At 39.4% G+C, this 25,805-nt stretch overlaps 1 protein-coding gene across 3 annotated transcripts in view; it reads right to left on the reverse strand.

The window, feature by feature from the left end:
• Nucleotides 1-276: 276 nt before the first annotated feature.
• Nucleotides 277-25,805, reverse strand: part of TEX11 (testis expressed 11) — a 298,719-nt gene continuing 273,190 nt past the window's right edge. For all 3 annotated transcript variants that reach the window (XM_073885803.1, XM_025888290.2, XM_073885802.1), the window contains 4 exons: nt 25,461-25,569; nt 24,426-24,546; nt 1,101-1,265; nt 277-509 (listed from right to left, as the gene is read on the reverse strand). In XM_073885803.1, the coding sequence (XP_073741904.1) occupies nt 438-509; nt 1,101-1,265; nt 24,426-24,546; nt 25,461-25,569 (467 nt within the window). In that variant the 3' untranslated portion in view covers nt 277-437. The remainder of the gene's footprint in view (nt 510-1,100; nt 1,266-24,425; nt 24,547-25,460; nt 25,570-25,805) is intronic.

Below are 25,805 nucleotides of genomic sequence, written 5' to 3' on the forward strand. Positions count from 1 at the left end.
TCAAGCGAGTTGAGGTGTCTGCTCAATTCTGGGCCCAATAATGACTAAGGTCCTTCTGATGGAGAGTCCACGGTTCTCTGTTATCTTCAGGTAGTGGGAATTTGAGCACTTCAGGAATGAAATGCACCCTGTGTTGGACTTGGATGAACATTTCCTTCTGTTCACATGGGGCATGAGTCATCCTGCTCTCATGTGGGCTATTTCAATATATAATATCCTGAGCACCTTGGAAAATTTATTTGTCCCCCAGAAATGAGCTGCTCACCACGGTGAAAGTCAAAATGCTTTTATTAACAACATTGAAAATAGGTCCTGAGAAAACAGAAACAAAAACTTAAGAGAAAGTTTGGCAAGAACTTAAACGCTCAACATCTCAGGACCAAACATCTTCAGGTTGCTGGCAGCCTGCCTGCTCATACGCTTTGTCCCGGCACTTCTCACTCTTCATTAAAAAGTGAGCCCTTCTTTCGATTCAGCGCTTCCACAAGCTCACCATACAGAGTATTCACCTGGGAAAGAGAACAGCAGATAGATTTCCTGAGACACAAGGAAATGTGGCACAGCTTCCCAGACTCTTAGGGAAGGGGAACCCCATCGCATGAGGTCCGTTGACTCGGGACAAGCAGTGATTATAAGGGAGAAGGTGCTTAAAACATAAAATAGCCTTTGCTCTTATTTGGTAGCAAGACTTCCCCCCACCCCCCCCCAAGCCTCTCCTGGTTAGCTAGTGGCCCAGAAGTCTGCAACCCAGACTACTCAAGAAAACACCTCCAGAAACCGTCATTGTTGGCCCAGTGGTCAGTCCTTCCCCACTTGCACTGGCATCAACGGTGATGCCTCTTTCCAGAGCTCTATCTTGGCATTCTTCTTAGATTCCACTTGCTCCCCCTAGGTGCCCCCCTCCCCCCGCCACCGTTCACCATCCTTCCTGGTTTTCACTCTAAGATGTTATTGTTTAGAGTCCCTTAAGTCTCGTAGTTCTGTGGAAGCACTGCGAGGAACAATGATCAGGATCCTTTCCCGGCCAAGAAGGTAGGGCTGAGTCTTTACCAGGTACCCAGATAGAACCTCTCAGCCCCCCTAGTCCTCTCCCTCCTCACCTGAGTTTCATAGCTTCTCTTGAGGGAGCCAAGGTGGTCGAGAAAACGCAAGGCTAGGCCACACCATTTTTCTGCAGAGACATACTTTCTCCTGCCATACATAAATATGCCAGTGTTCCAGGACTTGATCATCAGCCAGAGAATCTCTGTTTCTGGGTAGCCTTCCTGAAATCCAAGAACAGTATCAGTGCTGTGCCCGTTATTATTAAACATGGGTGCTCTGCTATCACAAGGAAAGAGCCACAGCCTCCATGAACAATGCTAAGCCCCTTGAGAGTAGGAGCAGAGCATCTTGAAGGTTTGTCAGTTGTAGAATGCTCCACAGCAAGACCTCAGGAAGTGACATGTAAACTGAAAAAAGCACCGAGGCCTGCTTGTACTCGGTCTTGGTCTCCCTGACGCAGGAGAAAACCCTATGTCTTGTTGGTGGCTCCCCGTGGTGCTGTCCTCAGTCTATTATTTCTAATTCTCAGAGAGGCTTGTCAAGAAGCAGTTTTATTGAATCTGCTCATTTCCTTGACCTGAATTAGTGGGTATTTAGAATAGAAATTATATTCATCTTTAGGTTTTGCATATATATTTATTTTAAGGAACTGGCTCACACAGTTGTGGGGGCTGGCAAGTTGGAAATCTGTAGGGTAGGCCAGCAGGCTGTATATTCAGGTAAGAGACGATGTTCCAATCCTGAGTCTGAAATCTGTAGGGCAAGCCAGCGGGCTGGAGACTCAGGCAGGATTTCACTGTTACAATCTTGAGGCAGAATTCCTTCTTCAGGAAATCTCAGTTTTTGCTTTAAGGCAAAACCTGATTTTGGAGGGTAATCCGTTTTATTTAAAGTCAACCAATTGTAATTAAAAGGAAAATACTAATCTTCTGTGTTGACGACACGTACCTAGCTATGAACAAAAGGGCCCATTTCTAAGGCGGTCCCTTCACCTAAGAGTAGTCTTTAACGTGGCTGATGACGAGATTTTGCAAGAAAGAAAGGGACTGGTCTGAGGAGCTACTTTCCAAGTTCTTGTACAGGAGATGGACCACGAAGGGAGCATTCATGTGCTCGATCCAGGTTAAAGCCCTTCATCTACGCAACAGGCCCCTGAAGGGGGAAATGTGATAGAAGACTCGGGCCACGGTTTCTTGGGAGTGTCCATGTCTCAGCTGAACTGCCTTCACTCATGTGGGTCTACAGAAATCACCGTGCATAAAACCCTCTGAGAATGAGGGTGCTAAGAGGGACAAAACAAGGCTCTTATCCTAAAGGCCACATAGAGCCTCTGGGGAGACAGGGCATCCGCGTGCGGAGAGGACCACACAAGGCATGTGATTAAGGACTAGGCAGTCGGTGCTCTAATTCGGTTAAAAAACGCACAAACGAGCCTCAGACTGGCACAGTCAGAGGAGGTCTCGTCTCTCCTAGAAACGCCACCTCCCAGCCCTGTCCGCTGGGTAAATGTCTACTCTTTCTTCAAATTCACAAGCAGAGTCACGTGCTCCTTTCTCTCTGCTTCCACAGCAAGCTTTACATCCCTGATACAACTTCATCACCTTGCTTTGGCACTGGGTATGTATTTATCTCCTCCACCAGATGGTCGCGTTCGTGGAGGTGTAGGGCATTTGTCTTGCTCACCTCTGTATCCTCAGAGTCGCACACCATGCCTGGCATGGAAGGGGGGCACAACGGATGCCTGATGGATGAATGCATGAACAAATGCATCAACGCCCAAAGACTCCCTCCTCTGTGAGGCATTCCCTGATGCCCACACCACTCGGCTCCTATGACCCTGTGTTCGCAGCACCACAACAGCACTTCGTAACACGGTGTTGTCCGTCTCCCCCACTAGGCTGGGAGCTCCTTGAAGGCAGCATGGCATCTACCTTTGTAAAGTCACAGCCTGGCACAGTGTCTGACAGGGTTGCGATCGTAACTGAACGGATGACCAAATGACTGAACAAACATGGCCTTAGGGTAGAGGAGTAGGACCTAGACATCCAGAGATTATAGGAAATCTCCACAATAGGCAAATGCGTAGAAAGCAGACTGGTGGTTGTCAGGGACTGGGGCGGGGAGGAACGGGGAAGGACGGCTGGTGGTTCCAGGGTCTCTTCGGAGTGACAGCAATGTTACAGAATCAGATACTGATGGCGCTTGCACAACACATACGAAAACCCACAGAACTGGATAGTTTACAGTTGTGAGTTTTATAATATATGACTTCTATCTCAATAAAAATGATAATCTAGATATACAGAGAAAGAGAAGGGATTCCGTGTGGGCAGAACAGGACAAATAAAGACCTGGACTGTGCTTGAGGTTGTGCACGTCTCAGGGGGACTAATACGTGTTTGGCCTAAGCAGACACTTTATGTGGGGAAATTAGTGCGGAATAGGACGAGAAATGTAGGGTAGGGCTACCTAAGTATGTTCTAAATCCTTTTCCTCGGAACAGTAGTGTCATGAAAAATAGATGGTCAGTAAAAACAGGGTTCTTCAGTCCCACATGTCTTGGACACGTTGCATTCTACACATACCCTCTTAGAGCAGTATAACGCACATTCGTTCATTAAGCGTCCCAGGAAGGTTTACAGAAAAGAGATCATGTGACTGTGCCTTAATACAGGGTATGCAGACCATTTACTAACATCTTGTGGAATGTCGTTTGTGAAACGTTGGCCTGGAGCGTAAAGGGTTTTGCATCACAAGCCATAGATTTCGGAAAGTATTCTGCCGGCAATGAGAAATCACTGAAAGTTTCTGAGAAGGGGGGAACGGACAGTGATGAAATTAGAGTTTTCATAAGAGTGAAAGGCCAGTAGTGTTTAGAATGGACGTGAGTATGAGAAAACAGCGAGACCTGTTTAAATGGAACTGTTAAGGGTCTAAGGATGAAGTGATGAGGGGGAGAACTAACATAGTGGCAATGGAAAGATGTAAGGAAGATTCTAAAGGAAGAATCAATAAAACCTGGTAACTGCTTTGATATGGGAAATGAAAGATACATCAATTGAAAATGGCTCGAAAGTGCATAGTTTGAGTGGCTGAGGGAATGCTGATACATTGAAAGGAGGAACTGGAAGATGATTCTGGGGATAAGGGATCAAGATAATGGTAAGTTCTCCTTTAATCATGTTGGGCTTGAGGTAGCTTTGGGAGACAGGTAGGCTGTTTCATGTATGGACTGGAACTGAGGTAACACTTGAAGTGTATCAATTCACTTGAAGGACAGAGTTACAGAATATAGAGAAGGAAAAAGTACAGAATCATGGAAATGTTCACAGTTGGGTGGAGGAGTGAAAAGATAATGCAGAGGAGTGGTGTGAAAATAAAGGATAAAGGAAAAAATTTCAGCGAGGAGGCAGAGGTTAATAATGAGGGCCAGGGTAAAGAAAGAGGCCATTAGATTTGTTAGGAGTTGGTAATTCGTGGCGCTGCTGAGTACAGTGTGGCTAAGAGGGCAGGGAGTGAGGGAAAGAGTGGCTCAAGATGAGGACAGACAGGGAGGCAAGGGCCGTGTAGGCCACATTCAGAATTTTGGTCTTTAAGAGCAGTGGGAAACTACAGATGAAGATAAGCAAGGTCACATATTTTGAAAATTTAAAAAACATCATTCTGGTCACTTGATGGAAAAAGGTATGGAAGAAAGCAAGAGATGCAAGGAGACCAGCTAAACTTTCCCCACAGCAGCTGAGGTAAAGATGATAACTTGAACTAGGCTGGTGATGGTGGAGGGTGGGAGGAAGTGAATGAATCTGAGATATTTAGGAAGCAGAATTGACAGGACTTGGTAATACACTAGAAATGGGGGGTGATGCCTACATGTCTCGTTTAGGCAACTAGAAGAACGATGGTGCCATTCAATGAGTTAGGCAACACCACAGGAGTTTTACTTCATGTCCAGCATTGCTCAGGAGAATCATTAATCTTCAATAAAGTAATGCATCAAGTGCAGCTACTCACCCCAAAGTGACCTAGACTGGCCTAGGTGAAATACAAGTCAATGACAGCAAATAGAGGTGTTGGCTCTTAGGACTTTCTGGGGCTCATAATAGAAGCCAGTTTTTTTCTGTCCTCACCATCTTAATAAATACAGCAGTCATACAAATTTCTAACAAAACTAGGTGTTCTGGAACATAATGACTGTCTCTTTAGGTTCTCCTTGGGATTCCTGAAGTGATTATTGTGTATATCACTTTTACTGAGATATAATTCAAGTACCATACAATTTACCTATTTAAAGTGTACAATTCAATGGTTTCTAGTATATTCACAGAGTTCTGCCATCATTGCCACAATTAATTTTAGAACATTTTTATCCCCTTTAAAGGGAACCATATGCCCATTAGTCACTCCCCATTTCCCCCAATACTCTCCCCACATCCTTTGGCAACTACTAATCTAATTTCTCTCTCTTATAGATTGGCCTATTCTGGACATTTCGGATAAATGGAGTCACACAGTATGTAGTCCTTATAACAGGCATCTTTCACTTAGCATAATGCTTTCAAGATCCACCCATGTTGTAGCATGTGTCGTCAGTAACTCATTTCTTTTTATGGAAAAGTCTGTTCCCCTCACATGTGAAGCCTCTTATGTTGCTTCTCAGGACACAGCCTCTGTTCTTACAGATTGCCCTTACCCTGGGAAAAAATCTCTAAGTCCCTGCTCCAGAGCTTTAGGGGGGGCAGTGGACGCCTTTCTTCTGAGTGATACACCTGCTTTTAGAGTAGGGTACTGGGCAGGACAGTAGTCTCTAGTGTTCTTGGCTTGCCTCTTTGGGTGAGGAACCTCTGCCCTAAGAGTTAGCTGGGGCAAGGGTCCCAGTGGTCTGACTTGCCTGAGGTAGATCCTTCGCCCTCTAAGTGGGGGCTGGGAAAAGGAAGGGAGGCCTCACTCTTTTGGCCATACTTGGCAAAAATTTAGCCTTTGTAGCTTGGAGCTAAAGGTGGGATAGAAGTGCCGGCAGCCTGCTGCTCTTTGTGGGACATCATATCGTTCGACTGGGAGGCTGAAGGGAGTGGGAGCGTTGTTTCCCTGGCCACAGTCTCCTGGAATGGAGCTTCCATCATGCTGAGCTGGGGGTGGGACAGGGAGCCGAGTGGGTCATGGCTCAAGTAGCACAGACTCTCAAGGTTCCTACCAAGATTTAGTAGATTTTCTTGAAGAGATCCTTTTATGTTTTCTGTATGTTCTTAAAACAATTTCTAAAGACTTTAGTTGTTTTTTCTTTCTTTTCCTTCTTTTAAAAGATTTATTTATTTATTTATTTATTTATTAAAGATTTTATTTATTTGAGAGGGAGAGGGAGAGAGAGAGCAAGCGCACAGGAGTGGGGGGAGTGGGAGAGGGAGAAGCAGGATTCCCGCTGAGCAGGGAGCCTGAGGGACTCGATCCTAGGACTTGGGAGATCATGACCTGAGCCAAAGGCAGATGCTTAACCAACTGAGCCCCCCAGGCACCCCTAGATTTATTTATTTTTGTTTAAGAGAGAGAGAGCGAGAGAGCACGCAAGCCAGTGGGGGGGAGGGGCAGAGGGAGAGAATCCTCAAGCAGACTCCCTGCTGAGTGAGGAGCCTGATGCAGGGTTCAAGCTCATGAACCTGAAACCATAACCTCGGCTGAAATCAAGAGTTGAATGCTTAACCAACTGAGCCACTCAGGTACCCCTGGTTGTTTTTTCTATAATTTTCACCAGTATGGTTGTTTTGCTGGGGAACATGCCCATTCAGATTCTCATACTGCCATTACAGAGGTGAAAGTCTCTAGAAACCTCCTTTTATTAATAAGGAAACTGAGGCCAAGATATTCAATGCCGTATGCCTAGGGCCACACAGTGTGTTTGTGGCATGGGTAAGAGTAGAAGCCAGGGGCACTCACCAGCCTTTGACTGGTTATTTTCCCAAGCACATCCTCTAATTTAGTGAAAATCTCTCCATTTTTACCTGATGTTAACAAAGAAATATATTGTTGTTTATAAGATTTCCTTGATTAATTCTGTAGTTGAACAACTTTTGTATGTGTTTCTTAGCCAACTGCATGTCTCCTTTTGTAGCTTACCTAGCTACAAAAAAAAAAAAAGCTATTGCTTTTGCTCATTTTTTTCTGGTGTTGGTAATCTTTTTCTTAATGATTTTTAATTTAAAAATGGATACATAGATGAATGGAGCAGAACAGAGACCCCAGAAATAAACCCATGATTATATGGTCAATTAATCTATGACAAAGGAGGTAATAATATATGGAGGAAAAGATAGTATTTTCAATAAATGATGCCAGAAAAATTGGACAGCCACATGGAAAAGAATGAAACTGGACCACTTTCTAAGACCATACACAAAAACAAACTCAAAATGAATGAAAGACCTAAATGTGAGACATGAAACCATAAAAATCCTAGAAGAGAACACAGGCAGTACTTTCTCTGACATCAGCCATAGCAACATTTCTCTAGATGTTTCCTAAGGCCAGGGAAACAAAAGCAAAAACAAACTATTGGGACTGCATTTAAATAAAAAACTTTTGCACAGCAAAGGAAACCAGCAACAAAATAAAAAGACAACGTGATGAATAGGAGAAGATATTTGCAAATGATATATCTGACAAGGTACTAACCAAAATATATAAGAAGTGTACACCACTCAACCCCCAAAAAACAATCTGATTAAAAAAATGGACAGAGGACCTGAGTAGATATTTTCCAAAGAAGACATGCAGATGGTGAACAGACACATGAAAAGAGGCTCAACATCACTCATCATCAGGGAAATGCACATCAAAACCACAATAAGATATCAGCTTACACCAGTTAGAAGGGCTAAAATCAAAATGACAAGAAATAACAAGTGTTGGCGAGGACGTGGAGAAAAAGGAACCCTCTTGCACTGTTGGTGGGAATGCAAACTGGTGCAGCCACTGTGGAAACCAGTATGGAGGTCCCTCAAAACATTCAAAATAGAATGACCATATGATCTAGTAATTCCACAATTGGGTATTTACCCAAAGAAAACAAAAACACTAATTCAAAAAGACATATGCACCCCTATGTTTATTGCAGCATTATAGCCAAGATACGGAAATAACCTGTGTCCCTTGACAAACAAATGGATAAGGGAAGTGTGGTGTACACACACACACACACACACACACACACACACACACACACACACATGCACACACATGCACATGCACACACAGGAATATTACACAGCTGTAAAAAAGGATGAGCTCGTGCCACTTGAGACAACAGGAATGATGGACCTGGAAGGTATTACGCTAAGTGAAATAAGTCAGACTGAGAAAGACAAATACCATATGATTTCACTCATAAGCGGAACCTTAAAAAAAAAAACCCAAACACCAAATGAATACATAAACAAAAAGCAGAATCAGACTTATAAACTCAGAGAACTGATGGTTGCCAAAGCGGAGAGAGGTGGGGGTTGAGCAAAATGGCTAAAGGGAAGAAAGAGATCCAGGCTCCCAGTTACGGAATGCATAGGTCACAGGAATAAAGGCACAGCATAAGGGGTACAGTCAGTAATGTTCTACTAGCCGGATAATGGGTGTGATGGGACAGACAGGGATGGGACAGACGGGAGCTACACTTGTGCCGAACACGGCATAATGTATAAACTTTGTCAAGTCACTAAGTTGTAAACCTGAAACTAATGTAACATTGTGTGTCAACTCAAATAAAAAAATTATAAAAAAAATAAAAATGCTACAAATATTTTATCTAAGTCCGTGGCTTATTTTGAAGCTTTCTGTGGTATCTTGGGTCATTTATTAATTTATGTAACTGAGGGGCGCCTGGGTGGCTCAGTCGGTTAGGCGTCTGCCTTCGGCTCACGTCATGATCTCCAGGTCCTGGGATCGAGTCCTGCATCGGGCTCCCTGCTCAGCAGGGAGCCTGCTTCTCCCTCTCCCTCTGCCTGATGTTCCCCCTGCTTGTGCTCTCTCTGACAAATAAATCAATAAAATCTTTAAGAAAAAAAGAAATACTATTGAGATTTTTATTTTGATTGAATTTAGGGAAACTGAGTCCTATTAAGCCTTCCCATCCAGGAACATGGTATATATTCCATTTGTTGGAGACCTATGACATTTTTAGAGCAGAAAGGGAAGATCTGTAGAAAGATAGAGATTGAACATAATGGAGAACTGGTAAAGTGCTTCAGGAGGTACAGGAAGATTAAACTCACAGTGTAAGATTGCAGGAATATCTCTTCTTTTAAGAAAAAAGGTTAAGATGAGTAAATAAGTACAATGGCAGAATGTTATGGTTGAAACAGGGACCAATGGGGGAACTCATACTTAATGTCCTTAATCTTTTCAATTAAAAAGATATGATGAGATCATTTACTAGGGTCATCATGAAGTAGTTCTAAGTTTTTATCAAAGAACAAAAGGCTTTTTATGAGAGCAGAAAAGGCTTGAAGCAGTCTTTTTACTTGAGTTTGCAAAAAACTTGACAGGAATGAAAGGACTTCTGAGCAGTGATAAGAACCCATTTAAAGTTTAACGTGATTCCGTATTGGACAGTTCTGTGCTTTTCTTTTTTTTTTAGAATTTATTTTTATTTTTTTCATAATTAACATACAATGTATTATTTGCCTCAGGAGTACAGGTCTGTGATTCATCAGTCTTACCCAACACCCAGTGCTCTGTGCTTTTCTCTAGTGATTCTGCTGATTAATATCAGGAGAAGAACTGATGGTGGTAGGTCCCTTGGCTAGGGAAAAAAATGAAACAGCAGGCATGACCGAAAAAAGAAAAAAGAAAGAGAAAGAAAGAAAGAAAAGGAAAAAAGGAATGTGGTTAGATTGGTCTTTAAGAGAATGGGAAGAGCTGAGTTATTTGAAGTCCAAGTGAGAGCCAAGAATAGCTGTGGGGAAGTAAGAGATTATAGTAACTAGAAAAACTTTGAGTTGACAATCTTGGAAATGGAGCTTATATGGGGTATAGACAGTGGCTAAAGAGCAAAAACACCCCCCACCCCCGTGAGGTGGATGAATTGATAACATGGATGCCAAAGTCACTTAGGATAATAAACTGAATTTACCAAGAAGGGAAAAATTGGGCTCAGAAAGCGCTAGTTCATGACAACACTGATAATGAAGAGACAGAAGACACAGATTTTAAGTGAAGAAAAGCAGCAGGAAGATGGTGTGTAAAAAGCACAAAGTGGTAACATGAAGCAGGGATTCAGGTAATTTAGTTCCTTCTTCTGCCAAGAAAAAGGGAGTGGGAGAAGATGAGCCCTCCACAAAAAACGATTAGTGAGGGACATGTTGTCTTGAGGGAAGATCCTGCTTTGTTCTAAGAGGAAGAAGGGAGAAGAGGTGAAGATTGATAATAAGGAGAATATTGCCTACAATTCTGTGGGGGAAACACTATCTTTTTTGGGGACGTTGGATGAAGTTATAGATAACCTTGAGAGTGAGGGTAAGGGTTTAGAAAATGCAGAGCTATCAGAGATTTGGGGGGAAAAGGAGATGTGGGGGAAAAGGAGTGATGTAACAAAGTTGGTGTTTTAGGGTGACATACTTAATAGGGATGAACAGGTAGAACTGGAGAAGAGTTAGAGACCATTTAGGAAACTAACTACAGAAATCCAGAAGAGACACGATATCTAAGCCTGGATCGAAGATATCTTTGCATTAACCTCAATTCCAGCTACAAGGAGATGTGAAGCTTGGAAGAAGAAAAATTTGATGAAGGAAAAACCCTAGGACCATTGTGCTATGAAGAAAGTGCACCAGGTTCAATTCTCAGCTCTGCTTTTTTATATAGCTGCATGAGCTTGCGTAAGATATTTAATCTTTCAAGGCCTCAGTTTACAAAATAATAAAATTAAAATGGATTAACCCTAAAGATCATTCATTTCAGTTCTAAATTCTATCAGTCAATGAATGAAGCTTTAGCTTTCATTTCCTTTAGATCCCAAGTCTTGTTTATAAGCTATTATAAGATTGGCAGAAGTGCTAATTCTGTCAATACTAAACATGAAAAGAAAGATGATACTGACAAATGGGCAAGCAGTGTTTCTCAAATTTCACAGTGCATACAAGTCACTTGGGGATACTGTTAAAATGAAGATTCTGATTCATTTGTTCTGGGATGGGCCTGAGTTTCTACACTTCTCACAAGCTCCCAGGGAATGCTGATGCTACTGGTCCATGGACTCTACTCTGAGGAGCAAACTCCTAGAAAGTATAGCTTAGTAGTTTGAATCACCTTAGCTTCCTTTGTAAAAGAAATGAGGCTGCTTTCTCCTGGGCTTCTTGCTGGTTATGCAACATGCCTTTGTGACTCTCTGTGACTCAGATGTCAGCTGTGAGATTTCGTTTGTCCCTTTTATTTAAGTGTAGGGGTTTCCCCCTATTATCTATGTTTCTGTGTGGTCATAACAATGAGCCAGGGAACTTCCATTTCTATGAGATGGAGTAGATGTACTTATCCCTATTCCTTCTACTAAGTACAACTAAAACCCTAGACATTGTTCATAAAATAACCATAAGACTCAAAAAGATATTATTCATAAAACAGATAAAAGACTCTGAAAGGTAGAGAGATGAAAGACCGGCTAGGGGTTTTGGGGCCAAAGAATGATATACTGGTGAGTTCCCTGGGTTTTCAGGTGTTCACATATCTGACAGTCAGTGCTAGGGATGCCAACAGGCACAGACAAACAAACGCCCCATGAAAAGTATGTTCTCCCTAGACAAAGTACCAGGAAAAGGGCAGCAATGCAAGACAGAAAACCTTTAGACATTAACTATTCTATTACAGCTGAACATCACAGAAGACACTGTGGTCCTAGCCCCACAAACTCCAGCAAAAGCCAAGTGGGGAGCCTAAATTTCTATCCTTGTGAGGGTGTAATGAGGCACCCCAACCACTGCCTGCATGGTATCAGAGGAACCTAGATTTCCACCCCCAGAGAAGGTGGAACAAAGGACGAACAGAGTCTGCAAACGCTTGTGAAGAGGTAGGACTTTAACCATCACACAGCAGATAATGAGGCACCCCCACCATGGTGTCAGTGGAGACCATGTGGGGCACCATCTCCACCCAGCAGTAACAAGGAATCCTCCCCCTTGAGTATCAGTGGAGGCCAAGTGGGGAACCTGAGCATCTATTTCCACCTGGAAGTATTAAGACCAAACTCTCTTCCCTGGCATAGCAGTGCCAGAGAAATCCAGCTAAAACAGAAGGTTCAAATGAGATCCAGAGTCCCATAAACGTAATATGAAAATGTCCAGGTTTCAATAAGAAATGATTCATCAGACCAAGAACTAAGAAGAACTCGGACTGAATGAAAAAAGACAATCAACTGATGCCAACACCAGGAGGACACAAATGTTACAGTATCTGACAAAAATTTTAAAGTAACCATCATAGCACAGTGAAGGAAACAATCAACAAAATTAAAAGGCAATCTGTGGAATGGGAGAAGATATTTGCATATGACATATCTGGCAAACAGTATCCAAAATATATAAAGAACGTGTAAAATCCAACATCCAAAGCACAAATAATCCAATTAAAAAATGAGCAGAAGACAGGAAGAGACATTTTTCCAAAGACATACAGAAGGCCAACAGACACATGAAAAGATGCTCAACATCATGTTCATCATCAGGGACATACAAATCAAAACTACAATGAGATACCACCTCACACCTGTCAGAATGGCTAAAATCAACAACACAAGAAACAACGGGTGTTGGCAAGGATGCGGAGAAAGGGGAACCCTCTTGCACTGTTGGTGGGAATGTAAACTGGTGCAGCCGCTCTGGAAAACAGTATGGAGTTTCCTCAGAAAGTTAAAAACAGAACTACCTTATGATCCAGCAATTGTACTACTAAGTATTTACCCAGAGAATACAAAATACTAATTTGAAAGGATACATGCACACTGCTACCTATAGCAGCCTTATCTACAATAGCCAAATTATGGAAAGAGCCCAAATGTTGACTGATGAGTGGATAAAGAAGAGGTGATGTGTGTGTATAGATATGTGTGTGTGTGTGTGTGTGTATGTAGATACATATATATAAACATACAGACATATAGACATATATATACATATACACACTAGCACACACAATAGAATGTTACTCAGCCATCAAAAAGAATGAAATCCTGCCAAGTGAAATAAGTCAGAGAAAGAAAAATACCATAAGATTTCACTCATATGTGGAATTTAAAGACACAAAACAGATAATCATTGCGGGGGGAAAAAAGAGAGAGGCAAACCAGGAAACAAAGAGACCCTTAACTATATAGAGAACACACTGATGGTTACAGGAGGGGAGGTGGGTGAGGGGATGGGTTACATAGGTGATGGGGATGAAGGAGGGCACTTGTGATGAGCACCAGGTGCTGTACAGAAGTGCTGAATCACTGAATTGCACACCTGAAACTAATATTACACTGTATGTTAACTAAGGGGAATTTAAATAAAAACTTAAAAAAAATAAAGTAACCATCATAAAAATGCTTCCATAATGTACATACTTCAAAGAAAAAAATAGTAAGTCTCAGCAAGGGGCGCCTGAGTGGCTCATTCGGTTAAGCATCTGCCTTCAGCTCAGGTCATGATTCCAGGGGCCTGGGATTGAGCCCCGCATCAGGCTCCCTGCTCGGCCAGGAGCCTGCTTCTCCCTCTGCCTCTGCCTGCCGCTCTGCCTGCTTGTGCTATCTCTCTGTCAAATAAATTAATTAATTAAAAAAAAAAGTCTCAGCAAAAAACCAGAAGACATAAAGAAGAACATATGGAAATTTCAGAACTGAAAAATATAATAGCTGAAATAAAAACCTCCATGAGTATCAGTTAGGAAAGATGTTGGGTTTGAGGTTGGTGTTGAGGAGAGTAACTACCATGACTTTCAGTGCTTTGAAGAAACCTCAGATGTGAGGTCTTCTGGCCAAGCTTCTGTGATTTCATATTGCCAGAGCATTTCTGTATCTCCTGGGGCTTGCAGCTTTCTATAAGTTTGCTGTGGCAGAACCAAGAAAGAAGGCATATGCAGATTTCTACAGAAATTATGATTCCATGAGAGATTTTGAGGAGATGAAGATGGGTGGTATCTTTCAGAGTGCACAGTGATTTTGGAATGTAAAGAATTCCTTTGTGTTGAGTTCCACTGAAGTTTGTCACTGACCTGTGTTCCTGAACTATGAAACATGAATACTAGGTTATGGAATAGTTTCTCTTGATAAACAAACAACTAACAAATTAAAAAAAGGAAAAAAAAAAACCCTCCATGAATAGGTTCAACAGCAGAATGGAGGAGGCAGAGGAAAGATCAGTGAACTCAAAGAACAACAGAAATTACTCAATCTGAACAGAGGGAAATAGACAAAAAATAAGAGAATAAAGTCACCAAGGACTCATGGGACAATGACAAAGGTTTTAACCTTCCTGTCATCAGAGTCCTGGCAAGAGAGGACAAGGAGGGTGAGGCTGAGAAAGTACTCGAAGAAATTATGTGTGAAAACTTACCAAATTTGGCAAAAGACAAAAACCTACAGATTCACAAAGTTGAGTGAATCCTCAACAATATAAACTCAAAGAAATCCACCCAAGAGACATCACAGTCCAACTTCTGAAACTAAAGACAAAAAAAATATTGAAGGCAGCCAAAGAAAAATAACACTTTACTTACAGGGAGAAAACAAGTTAAACATTAGCAGATTTCTCACCAGAAGCCCTGGAGGCCAGAGAAGTGACACAATATTTCTGAAGTACTGAAAGACAAGGATCATCAACCTGGAATCTTATAACAAAAACATCTTTTGGGAATGACAGAGAGATAGAGACATTATCAGATAAAGAGAAACTATGAGAATTTATCATCAACAGATCTTCTCTAAAAAAATGGCTAAAGGTGGGGCGCCTGGCTGGCTCAGTCTGTAGAGCATGTGACTCTCAATCTCAGGGTCATGAATTCAAGCCCCACGTCGGGCAGGGAGCCTACTTAAAAGAATGGCTAAAGGAAGCTCTCCAAACAGAAAAGAAAGGATAAGAAAGGAACCTTGCAACATCCAAAAGGAAAAAAGAAAATAGTAAACCTGTATTTTTATACAGGTAAATACAATGAGTTTTCCTTCTCCTTTTGAGTTTTCTAAATTATGGCTGAAGGTTGAAGTGAAAATTACAACACTGATGTGGTTCTAAATGTATATACAGGAAAATTTAGGTCAATTATTAAGTGGGGGAGGGTAAAGAGAGGTAAGGTTTCTATTTATTTAAAGATTTTATTTATTTACTTGAGAGACAGATCGCACAAGAGCAGGGGGGAGGGGCAGAGGGAGAGGAAGAAGCAGACTCCCCACTGAGCAGGGAGCCTGACCCAGGGCTCAATCCCAGGACCCTGAGATCATGACCTGGGCCAAAGGCAGATGTTTAACCGAATGAGCCACCCAGGCACCCCTAGAGGTAAGGTTTCTATACTTCACTTGAACTGGTAACATGATGACAGCAGTAGACAGTAATAAGTTTCACACACACACACACAACACACACACACACACACACACACGCACTCTGTAATATCTAAAGCAACCACTAAAAAGAAAAGCTATACAAAGAAATACAGTTAATAACATTACAGATGAAGCAAAATGGAATTCTAAAAAATGTTCAAGTAATCCATAGGAAGGCAGGAAAGAGAAAAAAGAAATGAAAAACAGAGAGCAAAACAAACAAAAAACAAAAAATGAAGTGGCAGATTTACTCTCTAATGGATTAGTGATCTAAATATACTGATTAAAAGACACATTAGTAAAGTGGACTAAAAATGTGCTGTCTATATGCTGTCTACAAGAAATTGACTTCAAATATACAAGTATAGGCAGGATGAAAGTAAAAAGATGCAAACAGGTATATCATGTAAACATTAATCAAAAGATAGCAGGAGTGGCAAATTAATATTAGTGATTGTAGACTTGAGAGCAAAGAAAATCACCAGATAAACAGAAAGACAATATATACTGATAAAAAGGTTACTCTACAAAGAAGATATAGCAATCATAAATATGTATGCATCCAACAACACAGTCACAAAATACATGAAGGAAAAACCAACAGGAGTGAAAGGAGAGCCAAATAATTCCAGTTATACTTGGAGACTTCAACATGCCCGCTCAAACACTAACAGAACAAGTAGCCTGAAAATCAGCAAAGATATATAAGAACTTGGAACACCATCACCCAGCAGCATCTAATCAACGTTTATGGAACCATCCTCCTAACAAGAATAGGTTACAAATCTTTTCAAAGTCCCTGTGGAATATATAGTAAGATAGATCATATCCTAGTCCATAAACAAATCTCAAAACATTCAAATAACTGAAATCATACAAGTTGTGTTCTCTGACACAACTGAATAATACTAGAATTCAGTAACAGAAAGATAAAAGGAAAATCTGTAAACACTTAGAAATTAAACAACACACTTCTAAGTGATTCATGAGTTGAAGAGGAAGTCTTGAGAGAAATGAAATAATACAATGAAATAACTGAAAGTGAAAATACAACACAGCAAAATTTGTAGGCACAGGTAAAGCAGCACTGACAGGGAAGTTTACAGCCCTAAAATGCATACATTAGAAAATGAGAAAAAGTCTCAAATTAATAATCTAAGCTCCCATCTCAGGAGCCTAGAAAAAGAGCAAACTAAGTGCAAAGTAAGCAGAACAAAGTAAATAATAAAGATTACAGGAGAGATCAACAAGACTGAAAACACAAAGACAATAAGGAAAAATCATTGGAGGAGCTGGTTCTTTGAGAAGATGGATAAAATTTACTAACTTCTACATGGAGCACTGGGTGTTATGAACAATGAATCATGGAACACTACACCAAAACAAATGATGTAATATATGGTGATTAACATAACAATAAAAAATTTAAAAAATTTACTAACTTCTAGCAAGAATGACAGATAAAAAAAAGGAAGACAAATTATCAATATCAGTAATGAAATATAGTGGATATCACTATAGAACCTGCACACATCAAAAGAATAATAAGGGAATAATACAAAGAACTCTATACACAAAAATTTGACAACTTAGATGAAATGGGTCACTTCATTGAAAAACACAACTGACCACAACTTACCCAACAGAAAACAGATAATTTGAGCAGCTCTATAACTATTAAGGAAAGTGATTTTGTAATTTAACAACACTTGAAAAAAATATCCAGGCCCAGACAGTTTCATTGGAGAATTCTATCAAACATTCAGACAATTACTAACATAAAATCTATACAATCTTTTCCAAAAATATGCAAGAGAAGGGAACATACCCCAATTCATTTTATAAACTTAGTATTACTCTGATACCAAAAGCAGACCAAGACAGTATACAAAAAGAAAACTAGAGGCCAATATCTCTCATGAATATAGATAAAAAATCTTTAACAAAAACACTAGCAAAAATAGAATTAATCAATATATAAAAAGAATTATACACCATGATCATGTGGGGTTTATTCCAAGGATGCAAGGCTAGTTCAACATTTAAAATTGGTCAGTGTAATTCACTATATTATGCAGAAGAAAAGTCACATGATTATACCAACTGATGCAGGAAAAACACGTGACAAAATTCAAAACTCATTCATGATAGAATCAGGGAAATAAATGGGGTTAGGAAGCTTCTTCAACTTGATAAAGAGCCTCTACAAAAACCTATAGCTAACATTATACTTAATGGTGAAAGACAATGTTTTCCCCCTGATAGTGAACAAGGCAAGAATACCCAGTCTCACCACTCTTAACATAGTGCTGAAAGTTCTAGTCAGTACAATAAGGCAAGAAAAGGAAAGAGAAGGCATAAATAGTGGAAAAGAAGAAATAAAACTGTCCGTATTTGAGAAGGGGGATTAAGAGTATGTTTATCTTGATGAGCACTGAGTAATGCATAGAATTAATGAACTGTTGTACTGTACACCTGAAACGAACATAACACTGTATGTTAATTATACTTCAATAAAAAAAGAGAAAGACCGTAAAACAAAACAAACAACAAATCAACAACAAAAAAACACCTGTCCCTATTTGCAGAGGACATGATTGTTTACACAGAAAATCCTAAGGAAGCTTTCCCCCCCAAAATTCCAGAAATGAGTATGTTCAGCAAGGTTGCAGGATTCAAGACAAACACATAAAAATCTACTGTATTTCTTTATACAGTAGACCCTTGTACACATGGGTTTGAACTGTGCAGGTACACTTATACACAGATTTTTCTTATACATTCAGTACAGTACTATAAATGTGTTTTCTCTTTCTTATGATTTTCTTAACATTTTTGTTTCTCTAGCTCCCTTTATTGTAAGAATACAGTATATAATACATATAACATTGAAAATATGTGTTAACTAACTATGTTACTGGTAAGTCTTCCCATCAACGGTAGGCTATTAATAGTTAAGTTTTTGAGTAGTTAAAAGTTATACATAGATTTTTGACTGGTTGGCACCCCTAACTCCCATGTTGTTCAAGAGTCAACTATATTAGAAATTAACACATGGACATCATTTACAATCACTCAAAAAACCTGAAATGCTTAGGTATAAATCTAACAAAACATGTACAGGACTTATATGTTGAAAAGTACATAATGCTAATGAAAGAGAGAAAAAAATCTAAATAAAGAGACATACTCTGTTCATGGATTGGAAGATTCAATATAATAAAGATGTCAATTCTTTTTCAATTGAGATATAACTAAAGATGTCAATTCTTGATATATACTGCACTGGGTTGGATAGTGTCCCTCAAAATTCATGTTCTTCCTGGAACCTCAGAATGTGACCATATTTGGTAACAGGGTCATTGAAGATGTAATTAAGTTAGGATGAGATCATACTGGAGTAGGATGGACCCTTAACCCAATAATGGCTCGTGTCCTGATAACAAGACAGAAGAAAAACAAGACACACGTAAGAAGAATTCCATGTGATGACAGAGACAGAAACTGCAGTGATGAATCCATAAGCCAAGGAACACCGAACATTGTCAGCAACCACTAGAAGCTAGGAAGAGACAAAGGAAGGATCCTCCCCCTAGGGACTTCAAAGAGAGTGTGGCCTTGCCGACACCTTGATTTCAGACTTCTAGCTTCCAGAACTGTGAGAGAAGTTTCTGCTATAAGCAGTTTGTGGTAATCTGTTTTGGCAGTCCTAGGAAATGAATACTGTTCAATACAATTGCTATCAAAATCCCAGAAAAAATATTTGTAGACATAGACAAGATTATTCTAAAATAAATATGTAAAGGCAAAGGAACCAGAACATCTAAAACAATTTTGCAAAAGAATAAAGTGGGTGGAATCACTCCACCTGATTTTAAGACTTATTATATAGTTACAGTAATCAGAACTGTGTGATACTGCCAGAGGGATAGACACATAGAGAACAGAACAGAGAACCCAGCAACAGACTCACATGAATATGCCCAACGGATTTCTGTCAAAAGTACAAAAGCAATTTAATGGAGGAAAGACAGCCTTGTCAAGAAAATGGTGCTAGAACAATAGACGTGCATAGGCAAAATGAACTGTAACCTAAATCTCATACCTCATACAAAAATTAACTTAAAATGTATCATAAACTTAAATGTAAAACAGAAAACTATAAAAACTTAAAAAAACCCAAAGGAACTGGGGGAAAATCTTTGGGATTTAGCGAGGCAAGGAGGTCTACAATGGACTTGACACCAAAAGTAGGATCGTGAGATGAAGTTGATGAAATGGACAAATTAAAAAAACTTTTGTTCTGTGAAAGACCTTAGAAGACAAGCTGCAACTGGGAGAAAATATTTTCAAATCACGCATCTGGCTAGTATCTACACTATAAAGAACTCTCGAAACTGAACAGTAAATAAGCAAAACAATCCAACTACAAAATGGACAAAAGATACGAACAGACATTTCACCAGAGAGGATATACAGACCGCAAATAAGCACAGGAAAAGCTGGTCAGCATCATTAGCTGTTAGGAAAATGCAAATTAAAACCACAAAAGATATTGTGACACACCTATCACAATGGCTAAAATAAAACAATAGTGACAACACCAAATACTGACAAGGATGTGGAGATTCTGGATTATTCACACATTTCTGGCAAAAATGTAAAATGTTACGGACACTCTGGAAAACAGTTTGGCAGTTTCTTCAAAATCTAAACATGCAATTACTGTATGAGCCAGCAACTGCCTTCTTAGGTACTATCCCAGAGAAATGAAGACTCATGTTCACACAAAAACCTGTACACAGATGTTTACAGCAGCTTTATTTGTCATAGCCTCAAACTAGAAACAACCCAGATGACCTTCAACAGATGAATGGTTAAATGAACTGTGGTACCAGTTCATCCATACCATGGAATACTATTTAGCAATAAAAAACAATGACATACCGATACATACAACAACTTGTAACTTGATGAATCTCCAGAGAATTCTGCTGACTGAAAAAAAGCCAGTCTCAAAATTAGATACCGTGTGATTTTTCATTACGGAAATGACAAAATTACAGAAATTGATGATAGGTTAGTGGTTGCCAGGTATTAAGGAGGGGCTGGGGTGGGAAAGAAGTAGGTGGGAACTATAGAAGGGCAACATGAGGTATCCTTGTGATACAAAAGTTCTGTGTCTTTTTTTTAAAATTAATTTATCTATTTGACAGAGAAAGAGACAGAGAAGGAACACACCCAGGGGGAGGAGGAGAGGGAGAAGCAGGCTCAATCCCAGGGATCATGACCAGAGCTGAAGGCAGACGCTTAACGACTGACCCACCCAGGCGCCCCGTAAAGTTCTGTGTCTTGACTGTAATAATGTCAACATCCTGGTTGTGATATTACTTTATATAAGATGTTACCAATGGGGGAGACTGGGTAAAGCATACATAAGATCTCTTGTATTATTTCTTACAACTGCATGTGAATCTTCAATTATTTCAAAATAAAATTTTAATTAAGAAAAATCAGAGCAATCCATTTTCTCCTAAAAATCATCTAGAATATGAACCTAAATATAGGCTTGCCTGTTTAAGCACGTAAGTCATCCTTCTTGCTTTTTCATTGGCAGTAGCTTCTGAATACCAAGTTGAGCCTTTCCTTTGAACTGAATCCTAGCAAGAGCAGGTAAAGAAGATGTGTGTTCTGGTGGAAAGAGCCCTGGAAGTGAGGTCAGATGACCTGAGTTCTAGTCCTGACTCTCATTCATTAGCCATATGAATTTAGGCAAATTGGTAACTCGACTTTTTTGGAAGGCAGCTATGCTCATCACTATACTACCAACGGGGTAACTTGACTTTTCTGAAACTTAAAAATTTCCTCATTTGTAAGGATTTGTCAAGGATAATAATACAGCACTCTATTTCACAGAATTGCTGGGGATGGGGGCAGGGATCATATGAAATAATGGATGTAAGAATGCTTTGTAAAATGTAAAGCGTGGTACTGTCAGACACGAGGTTTTGTATTTGGGCAACAGCCATTTTTTTTTAAAGATTTTATTTATTTATTTGATAGAGAGAGCGAGAGAGCACAAGCAGGGGGAACAGTAGAGGGAGAGGGAGAAGCAGGTTCCCCGCCAAGCAGGGAGCCCGATGCGGGGCTTGATCCCAGGACCCTGGGATCACAACCTGAGCCGAAGGCAGACGCTTAACCATCTGAGCCACCCAGGCGCCCCGGGCAACAGCCATTTTGCCACAGTATGGAGGCACCTGATAAAGGTTATCTGCTCAATAAATAATGAATGAGTGACTGGTCATTACAAAACTCAAACAAGGGCAGAATTTTCTCCCAAGCATTTAAAACAAAGGAGATACAGTAACACATTCAAACAGGAAAAAGCAACATATATTATATAAGGAGCCAACAGGATTATTAAACTAATCTCTGCATAAGAAAGTAATCTATCCCACCATGTTTCAGGGGATGAGCAATAATGGATGTAAGACTTGTCAAAAAAGTAGAAAAACACTGAGCTCTCTAGCAGGAAACCTAAGAGCCAGGGAGATGGAACAGTAATAGACAGAATAAAAGTGGCAAAAAAAAAAATTTGCTCAGAGAAGTTTAGGCCTTATATAGAGACTATGGAAATGGATCAATTTGGATTTACAGTACAATTTAATTTTAGTTTGTATTAGTTACTATGGCAAACACATCTGAAGGTCCAGATGAGGCTCATGGCTTAGAAATAGAATTTTCTCTTCTTCCCAAAAGAAAGTAAAAAAACATATATATCCAAAATGTTCAATGCTAACATTTTTTTAAAACTTAAATTCACACAGGCCATAATTACACAGCTCCAGGAGAATTCTAGGTTTTTGAAGTCGATGCTGGTTTGTTCCAGGTTGTCACCCTGCTATACTGTTCCACCATCTGCTGGGGTTTGCACATATTTTTACATGAAGAGGCAACTGAGTCCAAAGCGGAGTCAGGATCCTCAGTTATTAACATGGACTCAAATAATGACTTTGTGTGACTTTAAGCAAGCCATTTAACCTTAATATTTTATAGCTCCCTTATAATAACAATACCGCCTTACATGTGTATGAGCTGTTAAAGTTTACAACACATATTATTATTTTAATTGATCCTTAAAACCTCAGTGTGGGAGTCAGAGCAGGTATTATTTCCATTTTACAAATGAGGAAACCAAAGTCAAACAGCACAGAAGGGATATCCATATGGAAAATCAAACAAATAAGAGACCCTACCTTACACCATAAATAAAACAATTAAAAATGGATCATAAACCTATATGTAAGATATAAAAGTATAAAAACTGCTACAAGAAAACACTGGAGAAAATCTTTCTAAATTTGAGATAGGCAAAGGTTTATCATGACCAAAACATGAACAATAAAAGAAAAAACTGATAAATTAGACTTCATCAAAACTTAGAACTTTTGCTTTTTATGTCATTAAGAAAATGAAAAGACAAGCCAGAGATTGGGAGAAAATAGTTACAAACTGTATACTATAAATGATTTGTACCTAGAATATATAAATAAATCTTACAACTCAACAAGAACCCAATTTTTAAAATGGGAAAATAATCAAATAGACATTTTCCCAAAGAAGGCATATAAATGGTCAATAAACACATAAAAAAAATGTCAATGCCATTAGCCATCAAGAAAATAAATACAAATCAAAACCACAATGAGCTACCACTACATACTCACTAAAATGGCTATAATGAAAGAGATAGACAATAACAGTGTCGATGAGGATGTGGAGAAATTAGAACCCTCATACACTGCCAGTAGGGATGTAAAACAGTGCAACCACTTTGGAAGACAGATTGTAGCTCCTCCGAAAGTTAAACATAAAGATACCAAATGACTCAGAAATTCATATACACAAGAGAACTGAAAACATGTGTCCACACAAAGAGTTGTATACAAATGTCATAGCAGTATTATTCATAATAGCTAAAAACAAAAACCATCTCAAATGTCTACCAACTAGTGAGTGGGTAAAGAAAATGTGATATATCCATTAAGAAGAATATAATAATATAGGAAGGATTAAAATACTGATACATGCTACATGGATGAGCCTCAGAAATATTATGCTAAATTGAAAGAAGCCAGACACAAGAGATCACACGCTGCATGGTTTCATTCATATGAAGTGTCCAGAAAGAGAAAATTGACACAGATAGAAAGCAGATCTGTGGTTGCTTGGGCCTTAAGGTGAGAACAGGGACTGACTGCAAATAGGTGAGAGGAAACTTTGGGGTAATGGAAATACTCTAAAACTGGATCATGGTGACAGTTGCATTAACTCTATAAGCTTACTAAAATCACCAAATGGTACACGTACAAAGGCTACATTTCATGGTATGTAAATTACACCTCAATAAAGCTAATTTAAAAATCACTGAATAAACCTGTGCTGAAAAGAAAAAAAATCAGCAGAGGAGGGACAAATACACAGGTCCTCAGTGTTCCTTCTACTCTATTACCTGCCTTGGAGAAATGGAAGGAATAACAATAAGGTTTTTCAAAGGGTTAGTATCATCACAGGGGAAGTAACAATTCTACCAAGTTTTAAAATTCCAGGTGGTACTGCTATTTTCATTTAATCCATAGTATACTTGTATCAGAAATTTTCTACTTTTAACTCTTTACATTTCATAAACCCAGGGAAATTTTATAGTGTGTAAGTATACTGAAATATGAATTCATTTACCCTAAAACGCACATCAGAAAGCACTATTCTATGTAATTTCTAACACAGAAGACAGTTCTAATTTTAAAGAACAGCTTAATATCACTGGTTGACTTACGGTATGGATAATAATGCTCAGAGCATCTTCAAAATGACCCCAAACTTCTTCCAGGGGACAGAGTTCTGTACTTGGCACCCCATCTGGCACTAAGAGGTTAATTAAGTTGTGCATACATTTGCTGAAATCAAAAAGAGAAAACTCATCCGAAAAGGAAATAAATCATTGGCTTCATGGCTAAGACAAGTAAAATCTGGATCTCATCCCAGACTACAAGCTTCAAAACACTTCTGTTCTTCCCTCATTTTTATCTGGCCTCCAACCTCAGAAGACAGATTTTTGAAGCTATAAAAGGGGCTGACCAATCCTTCTTTTTATTATGCCTATGGTTGTCTTTCACCTTTTTTTAGTTTCCTACACTAAGGAGTTGTAGCCGTTTATTATATTTTATGAGCTGGTTCAATCTATAGGCACTTTAAAGGATCTCGTTACATCCCCAAATGGGCAAGGGAATTGGGATTTAAACTAGGAATAATTCCAGGAGAACTGTCTCTCATGTCTCAGAAAAGAAAGATTGTAATAAAGTTTTCCATAGAAAAATCATACAACATCATTTCCCCCATGTCTAGGCATAGAAAACATAAAATCTCTAATAAATAATATTTTGTATTATGATGCACAGCACTTATTAGACCTTAAAGAAAGGTGCTTAGAAAAAACATCTGGGGCAAATATTGCAAAATGTTAACATTTGTTAAATTTGGGTGGTGGATAGATTGGTGGTTGTTATATTAATCTCTGAAACGTACTTAGAAATTTTATCATATATATAGTCTCACACAAAGAAGCAACTTTGCCCCTTTTTTTCCTCTTTTGGGAAATTCACACTCCTTGACATAGCTAATTAATTCTTGGTCTATAATATAACTCTAAATATGAAGCTGTTTTGAGGGCTTTATAGTTCAGGAGTTATAGGAGTGCCCTGATCATCTTTTAAGTTGGACCAGCTGAGTATGACTGATGACTTATGGGGCACTGACCATAGCTCTTTTGGCTATCAAAAAGCCTAGATTGTGTTAAGTTATATTTACTAACCTGTATTTCAAAACGTCAATGGATTCTTTCGTTTTGTAAAGGAATAAAGCCCTTTTCAAGGCCTTCAGAGCAATGGAAGGATAGTGTGCAGGCATTTCCACTGCTAATGCTATAGGAAGGAAAGAAAAAAGGCTGTGAGCACCTTATCTATCAGTTTTCATCCCAGGGTACAACTTGCTCTCTCTACTGAAACTGGCCTGAAACAGATTAACACAAACCAACCAACCAACAGACAAAAAAACCTAAAAACGAATTTTATGAAATGAGGGGTCCATGGTGGCTTTCAGAGACAGCTTATAGATTCTGCGCGGAGTAACATGGTAGGGTCACCGAGGTCATCTTCTC

This window comes from Callorhinus ursinus, unplaced genomic scaffold, assembly GCF_003265705.2.
Source record: "Callorhinus ursinus isolate GAN/ISIS: 27379988/994484 unplaced genomic scaffold, GSC_fseal_2.0 scaffold66, whole genome shotgun sequence".
Taxonomy (NCBI): domain Eukaryota; kingdom Metazoa; phylum Chordata; class Mammalia; order Carnivora; family Otariidae; genus Callorhinus; species Callorhinus ursinus.